Source organism: Pipra filicauda, unplaced genomic scaffold, assembly GCF_003945595.2.
Source record: "Pipra filicauda isolate LSUMZ 115617 unplaced genomic scaffold, ASM394559v2 scaffold67_size6003252_pilon, whole genome shotgun sequence".
Taxonomy (NCBI): domain Eukaryota; kingdom Metazoa; phylum Chordata; class Aves; order Passeriformes; family Pipridae; genus Pipra; species Pipra filicauda.
This window is the reverse complement of record NW_024104842.1, coordinates 2,640,931-2,665,169: the sequence shown is the minus strand read 5'-3', so window position 1 is coordinate 2,665,169 and position 24,239 is coordinate 2,640,931. Positions and strand designations below refer to the sequence as shown.

Below are 24,239 nucleotides of genomic sequence, written 5' to 3'. Positions count from 1 at the left end.
CTTGCGTCACAACAACTCTGTGCAATGCTACAGGACTGGAGAAGAGTGGCTGGAAAGCTGCCCAGCAGAAAAGGACCTGGGTGTGCTGGTCGACAGCCGGCTGAACATGAGCTGGCAGCATGCCAGAGAAGTTTAGCTTGAATATTAGGAAAACTTTCTCCACTGAAAGTATGGAAAGCATTGGAACAGGCTGCCCAGGGAAGTGGTTGAGTCACTATCCCTGGAGGTGTTTAACAGACACCTAGATGTGGTACTTAAGGACACGGTTTAGTGGTGGGCTTGGCAGTGCTGGGTTAAAGGTTGGATTAAATGATATTAAAGTTCTTTTCCAACTTAAACGATTCTATGATTCTAGAACCTGCCTGCCAGAATTAGATTTATTTATAAAAAGTTGCATAATTTCCTAGTGGTAATCGCTTGATTTTGACAGTAGCAGAGATTTATCCCCACTGAGTGTAATAGTGGGAGCTTTGCTAATAGCCTCACGCTTCCACTCCACACTTGACAGACAATGTTTTCTGAACTGAGAAGCTCAGTAAGCCAGAGCAACCAAGTGATGCTCATTCTGAGTTGCTACTCATCAGTGTAGCGTACTGTCAGGGAAACCAGTTGATTTGGACTTGTCAATGTATTTTAGAGATATTTAAGATATGACATGATGGGATAAACTGAATATGAAGGAAAAAATAATAATTAGCATGATTGTAGCAGTGTACAAGGGAGATGGAGGGAAGGTAATTCAAGCTATTGGTGCCAATATGATTTATTGTATTAAACTTAACATTGAGAAGTGCAGCACCTCTCCAGCATAACTGTACTGCTGAGTACCATAAAAATAAATCATTACATGATGAAAAAAAGCCCCCTTCCTTCTATTTTAAGTTTAGATTCATAATTATGAATGATAACCATGCAGGTTAATCTAATTTTAGTTTTAACATAAATTATGTAATAAAACTACTTCATATTCCGGTACAATTTCCCACATACAGGCAACATAAAACTGTATTCAAAAGTAGTCCAGCAGTCTTACTCTCTCAGAGTAAGATCTGTGCTTACTAAAGACTTAAAAGAATCCATATAGTCACAGGGTAAATTAGGTAACTCTTTCTCTGCTACATTCTGGATTAATTATTGTTTCATTGAAGGACTAAATGCACTGTTATGGTATCCTAAAGCTTTATTTAAATCTGTCTTCCTTCATGGTGCCCTTAAAGTACTTTCAAGGTGCAGAAATGGGATGTAGTTATTTTATATGCATGTTTTTTGTGCAGATGGACACAAGTTTGACAGGTGAAACATTTTAATAACTTTTAAACAGTATATGTGTCTGAGAAACACTACTGAAAACTAAAAATCCTGTCAGAGCAACTCGTATGGTAGAAATTTAGGGTGATGAGTTTCCTTATGTGTGAGCTTGGAAAACTGGTCCTGTTTCTTTGCTTATCTATATTATTTTCTGTCATAAATAGATTTTAAGATGGGAGTGTCCCACTCAAAGAAGAAGCCCTGTATGATAGACACTGTCCATTGAAATATCAAGTCATGGCATTGTGTTATGTTTTCTAAAGCACTTAAACCAATTTATTACAGGCAATTGTCATTTCCTTTGTCCGTCTCTTTTTATTATTTGAAATAGACTATTCATCTTTTGGTAATGCAAAAAATAAACTATTTGTTTTTTGTAATATCTTGATCCATATTTTAAATTTTTTTTTATTTTTTTATAGGTCCTCCCATGCCATCCTCCTCATCTAGTCCATCAGTTACTGAACATTTACACTCCCCTCCTCCATCACCCAATCTCCATGACAACCAGAGGTGGTTATTAAGTAATAATGCCAGCCAGCCAGTTCAGGACTCTGATACAGATGAGGACTATACTGCCAGCTCATATCTAGTACAGACCGGTACTAATCCAGTGTCTGTCCCAGGTCATGGTAAGAAGAGGACACTTTGTCCATAGTTTAAATACCCTTTTATTTGCCATCCTCCTAAGAAATTGTCTAATAAAAATTAAATATATCAAAATGACTTTGTATTTTAAACTGCTTTTCCTTTAAATGTCAGAGATTATGTCTCTTTTTTACTGTAGGATAAGCAAGAGTAGAAAATAACTTCTAATATGTAAAAGCTCATTTAAGTAATTTTAACATGCAATACTTACATTAAACCATAGCCATTATTGATTTATTATGTAATGTAGTTTTTGGCAAGTGATTAACCTTTAGTTGTACTTTTTAACGGGTAGGCTGAAGTTGGTTAAACTGTTGTGATATTTAGCTTCAGAATAATGTAAAAGATATCATCAAGTTCAGCAGGTTCCAGCCATTCATTTCATTTCCTTAGGCAAGGAGAGCAGGATTTGTATGTTACTAGATAGGGCACTCAAGACTGAGAAAAAAGTTCTAGAGGAAGAGAGCTGTGTGATGACAGAAGGCAGTGGTGGCTTCTGAGATGTATGTTTCCATGTTTCTCATCCTCCCAACCACTATGAGTAAGTAATGGGAGTGACATACTTAAAACACCAGTCCCTGCTTATGCATTATGCTCTAAGAAACCACAATTTTCCTTTTTTTTTTTTTTTTTTTTTACATACAAAAATACAATAGCCACAGGATTTTATTTTTGTTGTATGATTGAACAGATTTTCTTGGTGTAAGCACACTGGAAGAATAATTTGTTAATTCACACTCTTCTTCAGTAGGTCAGCAAAGCTTAGAACAAGCTGCTTCACCTTCTAAGAACCATTTCTGTCTTTTGATTGCAAAGAACTCACCTATGGATGAACCACTAGAGGGAGTTTGGAGAAATATTTCTCTGCAAATTGCATATCAGCTGGTTGGACAGAATTATTTTGCCAAGCTTTGAGCTAGCTTTGAGCTTCTCTTCCTGGGTTGGAGTGGAACTTTGGTTTTGTGTCTAAAAGGCCAGTCTGCTAAGAGTAGTCATATGTGTGAATTTGATGCATTTGGATTAAGATCTTTAAAATTAATAATGATAACTTTATTTTTGCATGTTCAACTTGCTCAATATTTAATCTGTGAAGAACTCCAAAACCTGATAAAGCATTGTCATAATTAGGGTGTGTTATGAAGATGTCTCCTTTCTTTAATGTCTAAGAATATGAAATTTGTTAGAAAATGTATGCATTATCCAAAAGGTAGCCTGGTTTAGTTCAAGAAGTCAATACATTTAGATTACTGTACCTACCGACCCTTCCTTTACAAATGAAAAAATGCAAAAGCAAGACAAAACTGCTAAAAATTTTGAATAGTTGCGATGATCTCCTTGCATCTCTCAGCCTCTTATGAAGCTTGTAAGTGTTCATCATTCCTCTAGATTTGAGCATTTTGCTGCTTCTGAAATTCTGAACAGTTGCTTGCCAGTCAGAGTTTGCCGACCTTCAGGAAATGTTCCTTAACCCCTTTCATTCCAGACTGGCTAAATTAATTTCATCTGGTCCCATGCCAAGTCAAGTATTGGCCTTTTAGCAGGACAAAATAAGGGGGGATTTGAAAATAAGGGGTAGGACAGAAGTTCAGACCATGGTGTATGTTGAGAGCGTTGTTCTTTGTAAGACTTCTGCTAAGCAGAAGGGAAACGTGGCATACTCTGCAAGTAGATGTTCATTTTCCCTTCCCCTCTCTCTTCCCACTGTGCTCCCCATCTCCTCTATCTACGGTATACACTCACCCCTTCAGTGTATATTTGTAGCAGAACTGCTTGCAGTTCCTGCTGTCAAAAATTATATCAATTATATATAATACACTCATAGTCTGGTAGTGCTGGTGGCCATACAACACAGCTAATAATCTTTCTCCACAAGATTAGACTTGTTTTTACAAGTGCTTCATCTTGCTAACCACGGATACTGTATATATAGTGATTGCTATAATTTAAATTGGGCTTGCTTGCTTTTCTACTGGATAAGGAGAAGCCCACGGGTGTTCTGGTAGTGGGCTTCCATTCCTGGAGTCAATTGCAGGATGAGGCTTTGTGTTACTAGAAGAAAGATTGCTTTCACCCATCACATATATGAATGTTGCTTGGATTATCTACTTGATTTGCTTATGGTTGGTTTCCCATATCGTATGCTGATGGCCTATTGATGAGGGAAAAGTATGTTTGTAAAACAGGGAAAAGCAGAATTTGAAAAGTATTTTCTGAGTTAGCTACAGCTTTCTTCTACTCAATGATTTGCATTGTTGTGTAGCACTGCATTGTAGTATGTAGATCTCTCCAAAATGTACCCTAGAAAGTAAATACATTTTAATTGTGTCCTTTGGTACAGTATTATTTGAACATTGTATTTTCTTTAGCTAAAATGATAAATAATGCAGCATGTGTAACACTTTCACAGAAAGAAGTTTTTTTTCATCAGTTGTTTTTTGTTTTGGATCTGGATACAAGCTTTCCATGCTGTCTAATCTTAACGGGTACAAAATAACTCCAGTGCCATATTCCAGATGACTTTGTCCAATGTTTATGTTGGTAGAAGGTCAGGGATCACTGCTGAAGCATTTAAGGATAAAAAAGGTACTGATCTAAAACAATTATATTATTGAACTACTTCCGTTTATATTGACTTTATTTGAATAGCAAGTTGAATTAACATCTCTTTAGTCTATGCAAACATCTGTTTGTTTTCCTTTAGAATGAGTTTATTTGATCAACTCACTCAAAATTTAAAGGATCTGATTATGTATTTAGAATTTTATTAATCTAAGCCTTTGGGTCTGATTAGTTTGTTTTGTCAACCAATGGGAATTAGCTTCCTTTTCAGAAATGAGCTAAAAAAGAAATGAGAATTACTAAAATGAGTTATCAAATGCTTGCCACATGTAAGGTGAAGTCTTCATGGAGCTATTGCTAGTAGCTTTAAAAATTCAGATCAAGTGAGGACTGTTGTGGACAGTTTAATAAGAATCATTTAATTTCTCTAAAAGCACTGTGTTAATAAGTTGTAAAATTCAGGAGGAGATCAATTTTAGGACCATCAGTCATAACTCTTCCTTTACATAGCACCACTGATTAATTCTACTTGTTCCTCTTCTCCACAGTGCAGCTTAGTGTATGGGTTGTTAACAGCAGTCAGCCTGTTTGGCTTCTGATTTCAGAACAATTTGCTAGTTTTATGTTTCTAGAAGAAGAGTGAAATGGTTTATAAGAAACAGGGACATCTCAATATGTCTGCAGGGAAGGTAAACAGTTGTTTAAGTGAGAGGAAGAGTGAACTAGGTGCTGGGAAGAAAGGATTCTTGAATGTGACTGAGGTGGAGGGTTTCCTTGTGTCATAAAGTCTTATAAACAATAGAAGGCACGTGAAGTGTGTATTTAAGCATCTTGATAAGCTTCTTAATCTTTTTCCATGAAAAAGTATAGGTTAGTCAGAATTCAGAGGGGAATTTATTGAAATTAGTAGCAGCTTGTCTTGACACAGAATTTAATATAATGAGAAGTACTGTGCTAAATTCTTAGTTCAAGCACTGACTATGAAAACAGGATATAGTTAATGCTTGCTACTGATAATGTAGTTGAAGAGTCTGAGTTAGAAATTCAAATTCAATTCTCTAAATTGGAAATATAATGGGAGAACCATAAAATGCAAAATATATGTATTTCACAGCAGCATTTGTATAGTACATTTGAACATTTAAGTTTTATGAGGTTCTCATGTTTCTTATTAACAGTTTGTGATGATAGTTTATCTAATGGAAAGATATGAAAAAAATTCAGTATAATATAAACTAGTTTTCACTCTTCCTTGATCAAGGTCTTGCCAGGTAATGCACAATAAACAAGATTTTGCTCCAGCCACATGGGAATTGGAGATTGATGGGTTTTTCAGTTCAAAATGGCTGAGGTTTCCTTCAAGGAGCAAAAAAATTGGGAAATCTAGAGCATAATTCTGAATGTAAATTTGTGAAAGAGAAAAAATAACGTGATAAAGCTGGTTGAATGAAAACATACAAGAAGTCTCCATATTCAGAGATCTCATTATAGGATATCTCACTCTACAGACACCAAATGTACTGTGGCATAATTGTTGTATAAACATAATTTGAGGACTTCAGTTCATCATGACTTATTAGAATTTGATGGGAGAGGTTATACAAAAGTATCTGCCATACTGAAATTACTATTATTTTATCATACCACAATGTAGAGAAGCCAAAGTCAGAATCTTCCACTTTTGTACGAGTACCTAAGAGAATAGGGGCCAAATGCTCAAGCGTGGTACCAGGAATGACCAGATATAAGACATGTGCAGAGCTTAGATGTGAATTTCGTTAGGGGGTTGTTAGGGTTTTTTTACACTTCAGATTTTCCTTCTAACTCTCATGTTTTATTTTTCTGCATAAATACCTCAATTCATGTATAACCACCATAACTGAGCAAGCTGCCTCACTTCTGCCTTTTCCTCCTCACCAAAAGCAAATGAAATGGAATTATGAAGACGTACACACAGGGGATCTGCTTTAAAAGTTAGTGGAAGACACAAGTGACTTTAAGGCATCTTTTCTTCCTTTGCAGTTCCTTTGAGGGTGGAGAGAGGAAAATGTGATTTCCCCTTCATACTTTCCCCTTGTGAGAAGGTTGGAAATAACCTGTAGATATTGAAAAGGCCCATGGCAAATTAAGTCAGTCTTATCCAACATCTTGGAAGTATGCTGTGTGACTTTCTGGTAGGACTCCTTTAGTACCTACAAGCCCAGATCTTATTCCATCTCTGCTTTGCCACAGTTATTCCACAAGGGAACCTACATGTGCTGGTGAACTAGAAGTCAGTAGAATCATAGAATCATAGAATCGATTGGGTTGGAAAAGACCTCCAAGATCATCGAGTCCAACCCTTGGTCCAAATCCAGTCCATTTACTAGATCATGGCACTCAGTGCCACGTCCAATCTGCGTTTAAAAATCTCCAGGGATGGTGAATCCACCACCTCTCTGGGCAGCCCATTCCAATGCCTGATTAAAAGTAGCCGAGCTGTCACCTGCCCTGTAATGAGCAGCAGCTTAGTAGTTCTCATTATTGGGGAACAAAAGAAGGGGAAGGGGGTGGGCATGTTCTAGGACAGAAGAAACAAACTTGGGGGAATGAGATTGAATGCTTAAAAGCTGTTAAGGTTTTTTTTTTTTCTTACGGAGTATACTTTTCTTATTTTTCTTTTCATCATTCTAAGAACTGAAATTCCCTGGAATCTCTGAGGGTATCCACATTGTTTAATGAGATTTTTTTAATCTCTTATCTCACAATTCATGATAAATTAGGATTTGTCATTGTTGTATCAGTACATACGATTTGTCTTCAGGTCTGACACTAGTCTTAAGATGTTGCTTGGAAAATTAACTCAGACCTGTTTGGTTTGAAATAAACTCTGGTAATAAATTAAGAATAGTAGTTCAAATAGGAGGAGTTGTATTGAAGAACATCATGGGGAATGCTATAATCTTGGTTTTATTTAACATCCTCATTAGTTATATGGATGTAGGAGTAAAAGTGGCACTAAAAAAATTGCCTAATGATACTAAACAGCAAGTGTTCTGAGTGCCAACTGGGGGCAAAGTGTTAATAGAAGAGGGCAAGGAAGGATCATTAATTGTATGGCCAGAAACTAATCAAGCAAAATTAGAACTGAAAAATGTAAACTGGTAGAAGATGCAGGATATTCAGGAAAAATCTAAGGAGAAATGATGATAGAGAATTTTAATTAGACAAATCTGCAACATGGTCTGACTCACAAGTACAGTTTGAGCTGGGTACAAATATATCAGCAAAGGGGGATTCATAGACACAGCATCAATGGAATATAAGTTTGGAATTTGGGCATCTTGCTTTTTCAAAGTTTCTGCCAAATTCTCTTATTGCTATTTATTCTACTGTTCAGATATATTTGTATGAAAACAATTATGAGGTTAGAGGTATTAATATATGGGAATAGGTAAGTGATTAAAATTTTGACTCAGTACATAGTCTAAGCACTAATTAAGTGCTGGCAAAGGGAAACTAATAACCCAAGATGGAGTGGAACATGTTGTATATGTCATAGAGATACAATTAAAAGTAATAGGGTGAAAATAAGGAAAGATTAGGCACATCAGAAAAAACTCTTTAACAGTATTAAGATATGTAAGTCTGTCCCAAGGGAAGTGACAGAAGTTTTGTCACTTTGTAACATGAAATTAAAATAAATAAAAATGTAACTTATACTGCTGAGAACAAATCTACATTCACTTAGGAGACTGTGGACTGAGGTAACCTTCTGGAGCTTCTCTAGCAATACCTGTGTGCATTTCAAATCAGGTATACAAGAGTTGGTAGTTTATGACAGAGATTTTCGTATTAAGCTATGTTAAGTGTGTTATGTTAGCAGTCTGCATGTTTCAATGCATTGCCTGGGTAAACATAACAGAAAATGATTTGTCCTGTAGACCAGACTTCACTCTCAAATTGTCCAGACCTTCCACAATAAATCATTTGCACAATAGGCACTTTCCCTTCCCACTTGCTGAACCATTTTATATCCTGCAAAATTACAAAATAAGGTTCCCAGATCTCAATGAAAACTGCCAATGTCTTCTGGACATGTGCATACTCATGTAAATATTTTGTAAGCAAAAACGTTTGATACCCATAAATTCAGAATGATGCTGAATAGATGCACTTGACAAACTTTCTGTAAATATGGAATAAGTTCATATTATAAAAATACGTGATGACTTCTTTCCTGAGGCCAGAGACAGTTATATTTCAGCCACTGTGTCTTCCTCGGTAGCTACAGAAGCACGTAAGTCCAAAGTCAGACACTGCAGGAAGGCAAATAGCTTTCAGGTACAGATCAACAAATTTATCTGTTCCACTTGCTTGGGGCAAATATAGTTGCTTTAAAAACTTAAAAATCATGTCTTGAATGCTAGCCAGTTCATTTTTTATCTGGTTTTGATATTTGATTTCAATTTCATGAATCCATCTTTTTATCCTCTTTCATTGGTTTTTAAGCCAAACTTCTGTCAACATTGTTCCCTTAATGTACAAAAATGTACATTTGTTCAGTTTAATTAAGCATTCAATCTGTTTGCCAAGAGCAAATTATGGTTCCCCAATCTCACCCTCATCCCTCCAAAATCAAATTTTGCAAAGTAGTGGGCAATTAGTTTTCATATCTGACTGTTGTAAGTCATGTTTTGCTCTTAAAAGATTTTTGTCGTTTTCGATCTCTTTTACTTAATAGAAGAGCCAAGACTAATTATTTCTCCTCAGATTGTGGCCTTTGTAGCCTTCAAAGAACAGTCTCCCCCACACCTCCTGTATCATTAGCTGCAAAATATCTTTCCAGAGATGATTTTGGCCTTTTCACAAATCAGAGGATTCAGAGTGACAAATTATCCGTCTTATATTCGAATGCATGCCAGATGGGACAACCTGCCAACTGTGGATATGATCTGATGTAGAGACATTTCTTCTGCTCCTCCCTTCCCCATCAAAAATCACATTAAAAAAAATCATGCAAGTTAAGAAAATCTGTGAAGATAAATTCATTCTGAAATACAGTGAACTATAAAAGCAGAATATAGTTTTATCAAAGGAGGAATGCTACATCCAAATGTCGTATCACTTAAAATGAACTAACATGTACCTGGCATGATAGATAAACAAGAGTCAAAAATGTATCCTTCCCTGCTTGCCAGTGCTTGCACTCGCATCATCTCCTTTGACTAGCTTGATTACAGAACAGACATTCCTAATTGCAAGATAAGGAGTTTGAATTTAAATTCTGTTACAGTTTAATGGAAGAATCCTCAAGTCACGATTAGAACAAGGATGTACTGCTCTTGTGCAGAAAAATAGGCTGTAAGAAATTTATGGTAGAAGTTAATGCAGAAGGTAAAAGGAGAAGGAAATAGTCACATAGAGAGTTTATTTTCATTACAAATTACAAAGCTGAGAACTTTACCCAGCTACTGCTTACGCTGACTTCCAGAGGTACAAATGGTGTGCAAGTGCTTTAGACTAGGTTTGAAGGTAGAAGGGTTTGAAACCAGGCTCTCCAGAGAAGAGCCTAAGCCAGGGTTAGGAGTGGTATCAGCAGCCCAACTGAAGTGCGTGCACACCAATGAACACAGTTTGGGAAGCAAGCAAGAGGAGCTGGAAGCCATCATGCAGCAGGAAAGCTATGACATAGTCACCATCACAGAAGCATGGTGGGATGACTCACATGACTGGAATGCTGCAGTGGATGGCTACAAGCTCTTTAGAAGACATAGGCAAGGTAGGAGAGGTGAAGGGGTGGCTCTATATGTCAGAGAGTCTCCTGACTCTCTAGAACTTGAGGTCAGTGACCATAATGTTGAGTGTTACGGGTCAGAATCAGAGAGAAGGCCAACAAGGTTGACATCCTGGTGGGAGTCTGTTACAGACCACCCAACCAGGATGAAGAGGCTGATGAATTATTCTATAAGCAGCTGGTGGAGGTTTCAAAATCACCAGCTCTTGTTCTTTTGGACGATTTTAACCTGACGGATGTCTGCTGGGAACTCAACACAGCAGAGAAGAGGCAGCCTAGGAGATTCCTAGAGTGTATGGAGCATAATTTCCTGTTGCAGCTGATAAATGAACCTACCAGGGGTGAGGCCCCATTAAACCTGCTGTTCTCAAACAGAGAAGGGCTGGTGGGAGATGTGGTGATCAGAGGCTGTCTGGGGCACAGTGGCCACAAAATAATAGTTTTCAATACTCAGAGAAGTATGGAAGGGCGTCAACAAAACCTCTACCCTGGACTTCCGGAGGGCAGACTTTGGCCTATTCAGGAGGCTGGTTCGGAGAGTACCTTGGGAAACAGCCCTTAAAAACAAAGGGGTCCAGGAAGGATGGACATACTGCAAGAAAGAAAACTTGAAGGTGCAGGAGCAGGCTGTCCCTATGTGCCGAAAGGCAAGCTGGTGGGGAAGACGACCGGCCTGGCTGAACAGGGAGATTTTTTCAGGAAATTAGGGAAAAAAAAGAGTCTGTCGTCTTTGGAAAAAAGGGCAGGCAACTCATGAAGTGTTTAGGAATGTAGTTAGGTCACGTAGAAAGAAAATTGGAGAGGCAAAAGCACAATTTGAACTTGATCTGTTAAGGACAATAAAAAGTGTTTTTATAAATACATCAATAGCAAAAGGAGGGGCAAAGAAAACCTCCATTCTTTGTTGGACATGGAGGTGAACACAGTTACCAAAGATGAGGATAAGGCTGAAGTACTTAACACCTTCTTTGCCTCAGTTTTCAACAGTAAGACAAGTTGTCTTCAGGACAGCTGGCATCCTAGGCTGGTAGACAGGGATGGGGAGCCAAATAGCCCCCCTGTAATCCAGGAGGAAGAAGTTAGTGACCTGCTGAGCCACTTGGATCCTCACAAATCTATGGGACCAGATGGGATCCACCCAAGGGTGATGAGGGAGCTGGCGGAAGAGCTTGCCAAGTTGCTCTCAGTCATTTATCACCAGTCCAGGCTCACGGAAGAGGTCCCAGATGATTGAAAGTTGGCAAATGGGACACCCATCCACAAGAAGGGCTGGAAGGAAGACCTGGGAAACTGCAGGCCTGTCAACTTGACCTTAGTGCCTGGCAAGGTTATGGAGCAGATCATCCTAAGTGCAATCATACAACACCTACAGAGGATGGACAAGGGATCAGACCCAGCCAGCACAGGTTTAGGAAGGGCAGGTCCTGTCTGACCAACCCGATCTCCTTTTATGATCAGGTGACCCACCTGGTGGATGAGGGGAAGACTGTGGATGTGTCTACCTGGACTTCAGCAAAGCCTTTGACACTGTCTCCCACAGCATTCTCCTGAAAAAGCTGGCAGCCCACGGCTTGGACAGGGGCACTCTGTGCTGGGTTAGGAACTGGCTGGAGGGCCGGGCCCAGAGAGTGGTGGTGAACGGTGCTGCATCCAGATGGCGGCTGGTCACTAGTGGTGTCCCCCAGGGACAGGCTGGATAAGTGGGCTGAATCCAATGGTATGATGTTTAACAAGACCAAGTGCCAAGTCCTGCACTTTGGCCACAACAACCTCCTGCAGCGCTACAGGCTGGGCACAGAGTGGCTGGAGAGCAGCCAGGCAGAAAGGGACCTGGGAGTTTGGATTGACAGGAAGCTGAACATGAGCCAGCAGTGTGCCCAGGTGGCCAAGAAGGCCAATGGCATCCTGGCCTGTATCAGGAATGGTGTAGCCGGCTGGACCAGGGAAGTGATTCTTCCCCTGTACTCAGCACTGGTGAGGCCACACCTGGAGTACTGTGTCCAGTTCTGGGCCCTTCAGTTCAGGAAGGATATTGAGGTGCTAGAGAATGTCCAAAGAAGGGCAGTGAGGCTGATGAAAGGACTGGAACACAGACCCTATGAGGAGCGGCTGAGGGAGCTGGGGTTGTTCAGCCTGGAGAAGAGGAGGCTCAGGGGAGACCTCATCACTCTCTACAACTCCCTGACAGGAGGTTGTAGCCAGGTGTAGCTGCCTTCTCCCAGGCAGCTATCAGTAGGACAAGAGGGCACAGTCTTAAGCTTAACCTTAACCTGGGGAGGTTTAGGTTAGACATTAGAAAGAAATTCTTTACAGAGAGTGATCAGATATTGGAATGGACTGCCCAGGGAGGTGGCAGAGTCACTGTCCCTGGAGGTATTTAAGAAGAAACTGGATGTGGCACTTAGTGCCATGGTCTAGTTGATAGGGTGGTGTTGGGTCATGAGTTGGACTTGATGATCTCAGAAGTCTTTTCCAACCTAGTTGATTATGTGTGTATGATTCTGTGTGTGTGAAATATCTTGTATGAGATCAGGAGCAGGTGCAAGTGTGTCACATCATCACATTAAACTCTGTTGTTTATGATTTGTCATTATTTTATTTCAGGGAAAGGTCTAATATTTTTAACTCTCTGATTTGTCTCCTCATTGGCTTTTGGCTTCCACTTGAACTCTGTTCTGAATAGCTGTAAGTTGGAGGACAATGTTTTAGGGCTTTAAACATGCCACTTGCTAGAACTAAACAGGACTCTTGCAAATTCTGCTGGCAGATGCTTGTAGCACTAGTTCAAAGGAGAAATACTGGGGATTTTGCACTTGAGTCACTAAGCAAAAAAAAACAGCTAAACATTGGATGATTGGGAAAACAAAGCTTATCTCCATGTTGCTTTGAAAAGTAAACAGCTGAACATTTGGCACCTTTAATTTAACATCCTTTATCTTTTTAAATATTGTCATTGGTTTTAATAGCGTAAGGACTGTGCTTAAAGCATGATTTCTCTGCTCTTCTACCTCATACACAAAAGTATCTTTCTATGTCTGATGTAGCATTGACATGAATTTATTTGTCACTAACCCATTAGGAGTACACAGGAGTAGTAACCCTACTTTTTAAGGATGCAGAGATCTGACTGGAAGGCACATCAGCCTTCCTTTCTCATGCAAGGCCAAGGATTCCTATTGTCAGATGCAGTGGGCATGAAAGCAGCAATTTTACAGCACAAAAACTCCAATAACATTTACTGCGGTTGGCTGAGATTGCAATGCACACAGGCACTGCTCAGTCTTGGTTGCTTAAGCACCAGCTTCCCTTGGCTTTTTGCCAGCCTGCACGCTCCAAAGAGACAAGTCCTTTAAGGGGAAAGAGTTTTCCTTGTAACTTGCTGTGGGGTAAACAGACCATTCAGGCATAGTTTATTGCATTACATACTTGACTATGCATACTGGAATGCAGGAAAGTAATTGGTAGAATTATTTTAATCGTTAGAATTCATAGGTACGATGTATGTTCTTTGAGCCAGGAGGGGGAAGAAAAAAAATAAGGATGTTTCTGTCTGCTAAGTCGCTGATTATTTATTACAAAAGACTAAAAATATTCTCTCCATGGGAATTCTGTATGTTTACATTTGTATCCCTGCTACGGTTACAGAAAATGGAATTAATTTGCCTCTTTATTGCTATTCTTCTCTTGAAGATAAATCCCATAACAGTTAGCAGCAAGATACAGTGTCAAAGAACAGTTCTGTTTATGTAACAGGATACTTTGTTGTCATTAAAAAAAAAAAAAACACAGCCCTCATTTTGGAAATACTGTAAGTGCAGGGTACTTGCAAATTAAAAGGAAGTCAGTTACTGTAAATTATGCCATCAATCCAACTCATCTTTGCATTGATAGGTACTCTTTTGCAGTAATCAGCAGTAAACTTACCCCATCATTGCCATAATCTGGAGAGTCCACAAGAAATAGTCTCTTAAATATTATTTCGTGTGCATTTCTTGAAGCTTCAAGTTAACAGTGCAGTAGCTATTCAAACAACATATAATGGAATTTATTTGTAATAAAGCATGTTATGATAGCTGAATATACAGAAGGCTGACTTGGCTGTCACCAAATACAAGATATCAGCTCCTGCTTGTTGAGTCTTTACGTTCCTTCAGAAAGCTTCAAAGAAGAGTAAAGCTTTCCCTTGATTTTGTTGCTAGTAATTGGTGTACAGGGGCTTGTTTTTCTGTTCATTCTTAAATGCAAAAAAACACAAAGTGTTTTTGTCGAATGCTCCCTTCTTTCTCCTCAGTGGTGTCCTACAGTGTGTTTAGGAAAGCTTTAAAATGCTATCTGTGGTATTTCTTGAGTCTCTCTGGATTACTCTCTGGTAACTTGTCCTCTGCTGAGCAGTGAAAAAGCAAGGATAGGGGTGACCTTGCACACGTCTCTCTGTGTACACCAGCATCGAAAATGCTTCGGAAAGCAAGTGAAGCACTTCTAATGAATTGCGCTTTTGATTCTTCGAATCCGCACAGCATCTCCATCAGCTTTTTACAGCTGGACTCTTGCTGTAATTGCTACTGGGATGAGATGCGCGACATGGTGTTTTGGAGCTAAGTACTTACATTGTTTTACTGGCCAAAAGTATATAGCATGGAGGGAGCAACAGACTTCATGAAATTCACACTTATATATCTTCATGTTCCTCACCCCTTTCCAACATGCTGCTGATTTGCCAGCAGGCAGTCTAGATGGGGATGATAAAAATGGAAAAGCTGAAAGGCACAGTTTCTTAAAGCAGCAGTGTATTAGTAAAGAAGTTGTTTGTTATTATGAATGTGTGATACATGTCCAAAAATCTCTTTATTTTTACTGAAAAATTAGAAAGAAGCACTTCACCATTTTAATCTTCTTGACATCAGAATATAAAATAACACTTAAAGTATCCGCCAGTAGACGTAATAATTGATACCTTATAATTTTCAACATGTCTCCAGGTATGCAGCATTTTTGGCATATTTACCTGGCTAAGTCAAAGGTAATATTTCTTTTCAAGTCTTTATCGTGCATTTTTCAGGAGATACAATATCAAGTTGTTACTTATGCCTTGTAATGTATAGTTGTCAAAATTCACTGCAGTATTTTTCTTCAGATGTCCTTCCTGATCTATTTCCTCAGGCCTTTAATCAGTAGCTTGCAATGTGGAATATTTTTCTGTTTGTTTATAGTTTTCTATGAATAACTCAAAATAATTGGCATCAGAATGCTCCACAGCATCATGTATGGATCTCTTCCTTGCTCAAGTTGGATTATTTCTTAATCTAGGCTCTCATTTAAAAGTCTTTGTTGTCTCCCCTGACTGTAGTGAATTCTGGCTACTGTGTACCTAAACCAGTAAACCTGAAGGCAGAGATTGAGGATGGGTTAGTTATTTTTAAAACTCCTTTCTAGCTTCCAGAAAGCCCTCCAGAATAAACTGGTTTGCAAGCCTTCTGGGACAGGAGGCCCTGAGGGACATTCCTAGGCAGGGTGGAGGAATCAGCCAGTGTACTTGCCTTGTTTTGAGCCTGAAAGGGAAATTCTTCCTTTCCCTATTACAGGGATTTATACTGTTGGCTAGACATTTAAAATGTCTAGTGTTGTTAAGACCAGCAGAATAACAGCTAAGTAAAACAGTACTATCTGCCCTGGTTTATTGACTTGCTTTATCATTAATAATACTCAGATCAACATTTCTGATAAATAAATTTATCTGGAAGTTCTTTTGAGTCAGTCTTCAACTTTGGGTGCAGCTTTGCTTCATCATTAAATTTTCATTATCATTATCATTTTCTATAATCATGACCACAACAGACCATTTTTTTTTTCCTTTGTGTGTATAAAATTCCTTGAGAGAGAGTTAAAATTCAAACTAGTAAAGAATAAAATACTTATACTTAAGCATTTAAACCACACATCTCTGTAAGTAACCTGAAGTACCAGTTCTGTGTTAGGGAAGTTGGGGAAGCTTCCATATCCCTCATGCATGCTTTAACAATGTTGATGTTCTTGTAAGGTGCACTGCTCCAGATCTCATCTGTTCTGTAATTTCTTAAAGGAACAGACATTGACTATGAATTTCACACCTGGAATTTTAAACTACCAGGTATTTATATGGTTTTGAGTGATGGATACCTCTTCCACAAAAAGTTCAAGAAATTTGAAGGCAGAAAGAAAATCTAAGAGAATTGTTAAAGACTGTTAGATGGTTTTTTGTGTATGGTTAGTAGTATAGAATTTTTCTGTGACGGTGATCTTCAAATAATCAAATGTGAATACTAAGTAGTCTATAAACAATGCACTAACCTTTCATCTTGGTGATGATGATTAGTGATTCTCAATTTACAAGTGCAAATAATGGCTTATGTGCTCACAGAATTAAGTTGTAGTTAATATATGTGTATGTTTCTGTTTCTTGTTACTGTACTCCCATGATTACAAAAAAACCTGAAAATGTATTTAAAGAAACATGAAAAGTGTACTCCTGCGGTTACAAAAACTTGGACAATTCAGTGGCATTTGCAAGATGGCCTTTGGGAAAAGCTCTTAAGAGGTATGAGGTACAGGAACGTCAAGATTCAATGCTCTTCCACTGCTGCATCAGTGATGCTCAAGTTCTGTTTGGTTCTTTGGGAGATATTGAGTAGCAAAGGAAAAAATGGTAGCAGGTCCAGTATTTCCAAACACAGAAAACTATGCTCTCTGCTGACATAAGTACCAGACAGCTCCTTTGCCATCATTTCTGCCTCCAAGTGCAAAGTGGGTTAATAGTCCTAAAATGGCATGTTGTTTCCATTACATTATCTGAACCTCTGAAGGGAAAGAAGTTGCCCCTTGCCATACCTGTCTGTTAATATGAGATATGAGCAAAGACAAGTGGTGATGCATCAAAGCCTGTAATTTTGAATCCACAGAACGCACTGGAAAACTGGATCCCTTTTTCTTTGTGTATTCGTTGCTTACCATAGTATGAATAATGGTTTCCATTGCTGCTGTGAACTATCAGCAGGCATCATAAGCACAATTCCCTCATGTGGAACAGTAAATGAATGAATGATGGAGACTGCTCATCCGCATTCCATATCAAGTTCTGATGTTGTTCAGATGTCTTATTGAGGAGCGGGCATAAATCCCCTCTTCCACTAGGAGCATGTGAAAGTATTAGGGGACAGTTTTTTCCAATACTATCCATCATTTTGGAAAAGCAGGCAGGGAGATGTTCTTTTCAGGCTCTTCCTGAGCCTGACTGCTGGTAGCCACCTTGAGGCAAAGCAGAAAAGAGGTGACTGTCGATGAGAAAGTAAAGATTGTCCTGGACTCCTCTGCCCTTTGCTTCATCCTTGATGACTCATCTGTTTAATGCTCCTTAAGCACTCAAAAGTGCTGAGGAATGCCTTATAGTCAAGTGTATAATACAACAGATGAAAACAGGCATGAGCCTTTTGCTCCCTGAAGTGATCCGTATGCATGGATGTGATTTTTTTATTTTTACCTTTTCCTTCCCATTCTTTGGAGAGGTTGGGTGTTGTTTTTTAGCTCTAGTTCCATCTTAGTTTTAATCCTTCTTATCCTTTAAGTGTGCTCTTTTAATTTTCTCCTTTCCATCTTTTTGCCCTTCTCCTTTGAAGGCATCTTTTTCTTATTGATTAAGTCATTTAACCTTTATTAGACCATACCATGCCACTCCATCCTACTTACTACTTTCTCTTTTATCCTTTTTTCTCTTTTTCTTTTAATGGACTCTTTTCATATCATTCTCTCCTTGTTCAGGCTTTCTACCTCCCCTTCCTCATTCCCTTTGTTGTTCTCTCCATGGGACAGGTATATCTCATGAAAAGGTGCTTTGTTCAGAATGTGTCTGCCTTGGGCAGCTATTTAATGAAAAAATCAGCTTTCCATTCCATGCTTCTATCCCTCTGAAGCCCGACGCAATAAATGCCAATTACAGTTCTACATAATTAAAATAACCATGTCGTATTTCTTTTTTAATAATAGCGTCTTCACATTAAAGGAATGGAATGGTGTGCATCATGTATGTTTTTCAAAACAAAAACCTCAGAATTATGCTTTTAATCCATATTACAGCCCTCATTATCCAGAATTTTCTTTAACCCCTCTTTTCTGTTCTGAGAATATTCTAGCCATCTGTGGAAGGGTCAGCAAAAACACAAACATGAATACTTATAAGAAGTCTAGTTCCTTTATAATTGGGGATGAGAACTAACATCCTGCCAGCTTCTGATCCTTCTTACCCTCTTGTGGCAGGAAAGCTGTTAGAAGAGATGAAAACTGATCAAAAAAACCCACAGTCTTTTCTCTTGATGGCTAGTGTGGCTATTGGGAGAATTTTCAGTCATAGAGAGGACTGAAGATACAGAAAAGTATCAATCTCATGTGGTTTTAACAGTGCAGGATAATCTTAACGTTTTGGGTGCTGGGCTACTTGTCCTGCCCCAGGAAACTGAGGTGTTCTTGGATACCTTAATAGCCTTACAAAAATTTTAAAAGCAGAAATGAAGGAGATGTTGGTACTGGTAACGGCACTAATCTCTCCAAATGTGACCTCTTTTGCTGTAGAGAGTAGCTGTTTTCAGACTTCTCAGTGAGATGCTCCCACTTAACCTGAAACACCAGTGTTTAATGTGTACTTTTGATATCAAGTGGCTCTTTACGCTCACTGTGTGGAAGTTAACATCTGGATTTGTGCTTTTCCCCAACTATTTTCTCCCTCCTTCTTATTTTCACTTTATACAGTTTCATATTCCTGCTCGTAATGCACAACATTGTGCAGATGGATAGATTTTAATAGCTGAAGCTAACGATTGCTACAGAAATGAATCTGTTTTAGAAGTAAGGGTCTTATTCCCCCCTGAATGTTGTTAATATTATTAGATTATATTTTAAAAGTCATATTTTTAACAGGCAAATGTCAAGTTTGGAATTGCAGATTTCTCTGAAGAAATTAATTACATAAATGAATTACTGAAAGCAGTATTAGGAACTGTGTTCTCTGTAGTGTTTCATGCTCGGTTCATCCCATTAGAGAAAGTCTTTTTGTTCAAGAGATGACAGGCAGTCAGCAAGTAGGACTTCAGCAGCAGCACTGTATATAAGAATGCTTTTTGCAAAGTGGAAAGATCATAATATTGAAGTGGCATCAGGATATGATTGCAGTGGCGGTGACACGTTTGTATCTGCGTGTGAGATGAATGATTAACTGGTGGACAAAGACTAAAAAAGAGTTTAAAAGTGCTGGGGAAAACAGTCAGTATTTTATCTGCAGCATGGAAGCATTTACAAAATAATTACTCCGCATGGACACACATCACCGCCTTGTTGACTCTCACATTGCACACAGGTGAGATCACTCCTGAGAGCGTTATCCACCCCTGAAGGAATATGTCTCCAAAGGGAAAGCTCAGTAGTTAATTTTGACCAGCAATTAATTCACTAGTTATGCTCCCAGCACCCTAGCTAGTCATCCAGCAGCATCTGAGTGGGCCTGACATGCCTTCTCATCTGCTGCAGAGCGCACAGTGCCCTCAGCCATATACCCTCCAAGCATGAGTAAGCAGCCCTGCAAAGCAACCCTGTGGTGGTGCTGGTGGTTTCCAGAGGGCTTGAGTGGTCAGAGGGAATTGACTGACATTGTAATGCAGAGTGGATGAAGTCTGTGTCATAGATAAGTGATCCCAGGATCTCTTCCAATGTTCTAGGGATGTAGTTGGGACTAATCTGCTTTAAAGGAAAGAACATGTGGGCTTTACAGTTCTGAGGCACCCTGGAACATGGTCAATTAAAAACAAACAAACAAACAACAGAATTGTTCTTGGAAGAAACAGGATAGCTGCTGCTTTTATGTCCTAGGACAGAAGTTCCTCTTGAGTGCCTTCGTCCTTCCCTTGTCAGTCTTTTTTCTCATTTTTTTAAAACATCTTTCACTATTCTTTCTTCAGTACTTTTTAATTCTCTTGTATGCTAATAGAAACATCTTTGACATGTCTGAGTGGTTGTCTCTACATATTTGCCATTGTGCTTTGTTTTTTCCTTTACCAGATGTTTATATTTTTAAGGGATTTCATGGCCTAGAGGCTATTTCTTAAAAAAAAAATGGAGGGGGAAGTAACTTATATTTTTTTTTCATCTCCTGTCATATTTTAGAAATTTATGAGAATTTCACTTGTGATTATATTATCAGTTTATCAGTCTAGGAATTTCTCCATCATATTTCTCAACTGTATCCTCATTATGTCATTATTACCTGTATGGTGCAATAAAATACTGTGTAACAGAACAATGTGAATTACCCTGGGTATATTAAGATTTACAAGCAATCACATAAAGAATTGGGGGGAAAAAAGAAAAAAAAAAACAACCTAACAGAGTGGGTTTCACATTGTCATAATCCTTCAAATATGCCCTTATTTTTTTTTAATTATAGATATTTTCTTTTGTATTTTCTTAGTATGTAGAAAGGAAGCACATTGACTCTACAGAAAAAACTACCTTGTAAAAGAAATACCTTACAAGGGTGAAATTTCCATTTGTTAATGTTTTTGAACTGATTAATGAGACCAATATAATTTTGTATCTCAGAAGAAATAGCTCGAGTAATTTTTTTCCAAATTGTTCACATTTTATTGGCTGTTTATTTTCTATTACTCTGCTTTTCAGATTTATGGAAAGTACTTGTAATTATCATATCCTTCATTTGATGCAATGAACATATTTTAGTGAACAGCTTTATGCATTCAGTGTTACATTTTTTGTTTTGCAGCTGAAGACCGATTTTCGAATTGTGCTTGTGCGCGTAGATGTTTTGAGGTCTTTTTCTAAGCTGCTGTGAATTTTGCGTTTACATGTTAGGCATGTGCAGTACAGGACTAAGTAAAAGGTTTTACAAGTTGCAAGTCTCAAACTCTCGTTAGCTACTCTTGTAGTTTTCAAGATTGCAACTTATCATTGCACCATATATTTGCAGCTGAATTTTAAATAGTAATTTCTAGGTCAGTACCCAGTAGTGGTTGGTACAGAAGCAAAATATTTGTGGAAACTTTTCCAAACTGTTAATTGAACTTTCCATAATATGCCTGTCCTGCTAAGAGCAAGAAAGGAATACTTTTCTGCCTGGGGCTTTTGTGCTTATATACCATGGAGATAGGAGCTGTATACAAATTTAACTTTGTCTTTTATAGACAGCACTTTGGATTTTGCCTGAACCCAATGATTTTAAAACATCATTGCCGGAGTCATTTTCTCTTGCAAGTAATAAACATGCCACATCCTTAAAAGACAAAGTGTGAGACATAACTGTAATCACTCAGTTTTGGTACAAGAATAAGTTGTTAGAAGAAAGCTTAGCACCTTATCCCTCATCATGGCTAGGCTTCGTGAATGAAGATTTGGGAAGGACTCTACCCACATTTGTTACAAGCGCGCTGGTGGCTAAAAAGGCCAATGCGAGATAGGCAAGTCCAGTTGCAAAAGGCACAGCAGAAAGACTCCTTAGGTGGTATCGACAAGACACGATTCTTTCTGCGTTGTCTTTTCTCCTTGAGAGTGAACCTGTGTGCGTTCTCAAAAGAAGCAGCAGCGTTATAGATGGTGTGTCTCCAGGCCTTCCAATTGGAGGCCAGAGTAGACCAGTGATGAAGATCAGTATGACCAAGGTTGAGATGTTGTTTCAGGGAGTCCTTGTATCTCCTCTTTGGGGCTCCTCTCTTGTGGCAGCTGGTGGCAAGTTCACCATAGAGCACGATCTTGAGGAGGCAGTGGTCCTTCATCCTTGAGACGTGCCCTGCCCAGCGCAGCTGTGTTCTCAGCAACATGGCCTCAATATTCGTAGTTGCTGCCTGTTCTAGAACAAACATATTGGTCACATAATCTGACCAGTGGATGTTTAGGATTGTATGGAGGCAGCGCTGATGGAAGCGTTCTAAGAGTCGCAGGTGGTGGCAATAGATGACCCATGATTCGGATCCATATAAGAGAGTAGACAGCACAATGGCTCTGTAAACACTGATCTTTGTACTTTTCTTCAGGTGTTTATTTCATGAGACTCTTTTATGGAGTTTTCCAAAAGCACTATATGCCTTTGCTAACCTGTTGTCTATCTCTCCATCAATCTTACCATCCGAGGAGATGAGGCTACCAAGGTAGTTAAACTGCTGGACTGATTTGAACTCTGATTGACCAATGGTGATGTGGGGATGATGGAAGACTTCCTAAGGTGCAGGTTTATGGAGAACTTCTGTCTTCTTTAAGCTGACTTCCAGCCCAAAGAGCTCAGCAGCATCTGCAAAGCAGGATGTTAAATGCTGCAGAGCTGCTTCTGTGTGGGCAACAAGGGCGGCATCATTAGCATAAAGCAGCTCCCGGACAAGATGGTTTAAGGTCTTGGTGTGGGCCTTCAGTCGCCTTAGGTTGAATAGGCTTCCATCGGTACGATATCGAATGTAGATACCATCTTCATCATCGAGGTCTGCCGTGGCCCTTTGGAGCATCATGCTGAAAAAGATTGTGAATAGGGTTGGTGCAAGAACGCAACCTTGTTTCACACCATTGGTTATTAGAAAGGGCTCAGAAAGTGCATTGCCATATCTGACTTGGCTGTGCTGATCCTCATGAAGTAAGATGATCATTTTAAGGAACTTGGGGGACATCCTAAATGTTCCAAAATCTGCCACAGACCTTTTCTGCTCACAGTATCGAAAGCCTTGGTAAGATGTAAATTATCACAGGCAACACCAGACACATTAACTACTCACTTGAGTTCTAATAAACAGCAAGGACACATCACAAGTATAATAGATATTCATGAAATAATATTAAAAGGTATTTCTGACACATATTTATATTTTTATTAACAGTAATTTTGTATGCATATGCACAAATCCCTCTAGTATGAAATATTCATATTCCAAGAGCTGTAACAGTGCCGCAAATAACAAAGATTTATTCTTTATTCTGTAACAGTAGATGTCTTTCCTAGAGCTGTGTGTTCCTCAGTGTATTCCTATGTGAGGACAAAAAGAACTGTGGGTGAAGAGGGACTTTATTACTGTCATAGCAGTGAGACTGAACCTATTAGCTTTCTTGAATGTTCTTTCTTGAGGTTTACTTTTCAAATAAGTTTTTATTTGCTCAGTAATGATTCTTGTGTGTAAGTTTCCTTGTCCCCGCCCAAAAGGTAAGTAGATACAGTGGAAGAATAATGGATATGGTTAAGCTCATTAGCTCCTTAATGAAATGACCTAATTGATAGACACTGAGGATACTTTAAATGGGGACAAACCCATCTGCATAGAAACTAGTCTGCTAATCTGTCGTCTTCTGTGTGCACAAACTAAACTACTCAAAATGCATCTCTCTGTTCAGTGAACGTTTTTTCTTCTGTAAAGGAGACACATACCAACTAGGGTTGACCTTTATGGCATGAGTACCAGTAACCAGAAATACTCTGATTTTCTCAGGAAGAGGAAACTGATATAAAGCTGTTTGAGACTACTGGTATTAGCAAAAGCCCTCACGGTTAAACAGACAACTGAGCACTAACTCTAAGAGTAAATCTAGCGTCTTTGCCTATGTTCAGCAAAGATCTGTGCCAAGTACGACGCACCTTGGAGTATCTGGAGAGTTTATCACGTAGGAGGGATTCACCCATCGCGCTGTACTCAAACTTGATGAATTGACCAACTGGGACTATGAAAACTGATGTGACATTAGCTGGTCATGTAACTGTTACAGAAAACCACTCTGGCACGAGCAGCAGCATATCAGCCATCGAATTTCTTTCTTGGGATTTGCTAAAGAAGCAGTAGCATAATTTTTCATTTCAGCATATGAGTCATTTATTTTGATGGCCCAAACGATTTTCATCTGTATTCTCACAGTGTGAGGAATATTCAGTAGTACACCCATGGCCTAC

General features: G+C 38.8%; 1 protein-coding gene across 8 annotated transcripts in view; it reads left to right on the top strand.

The window, feature by feature from the left end:
* The window catches only part of TENM3 (teneurin transmembrane protein 3), a 1,265,035-nt gene that overhangs the window by 1,085,939 nt on the left and 154,857 nt on the right, over positions 1–24,239 (top strand). For 2 of the 8 annotated variants that reach the window (XM_039388712.1, XM_027735847.2), the window contains one exon: positions 1,731–1,940. The exons of the other annotated variants lie outside the window; for them this stretch is intronic. In XM_039388712.1, the coding sequence (XP_039244646.1) occupies positions 1,731–1,940 (210 nt within the window). The remainder of the gene's footprint in view (positions 1–1,730; positions 1,941–24,239) is intronic. 8 annotated transcript variants of the gene reach the window in all.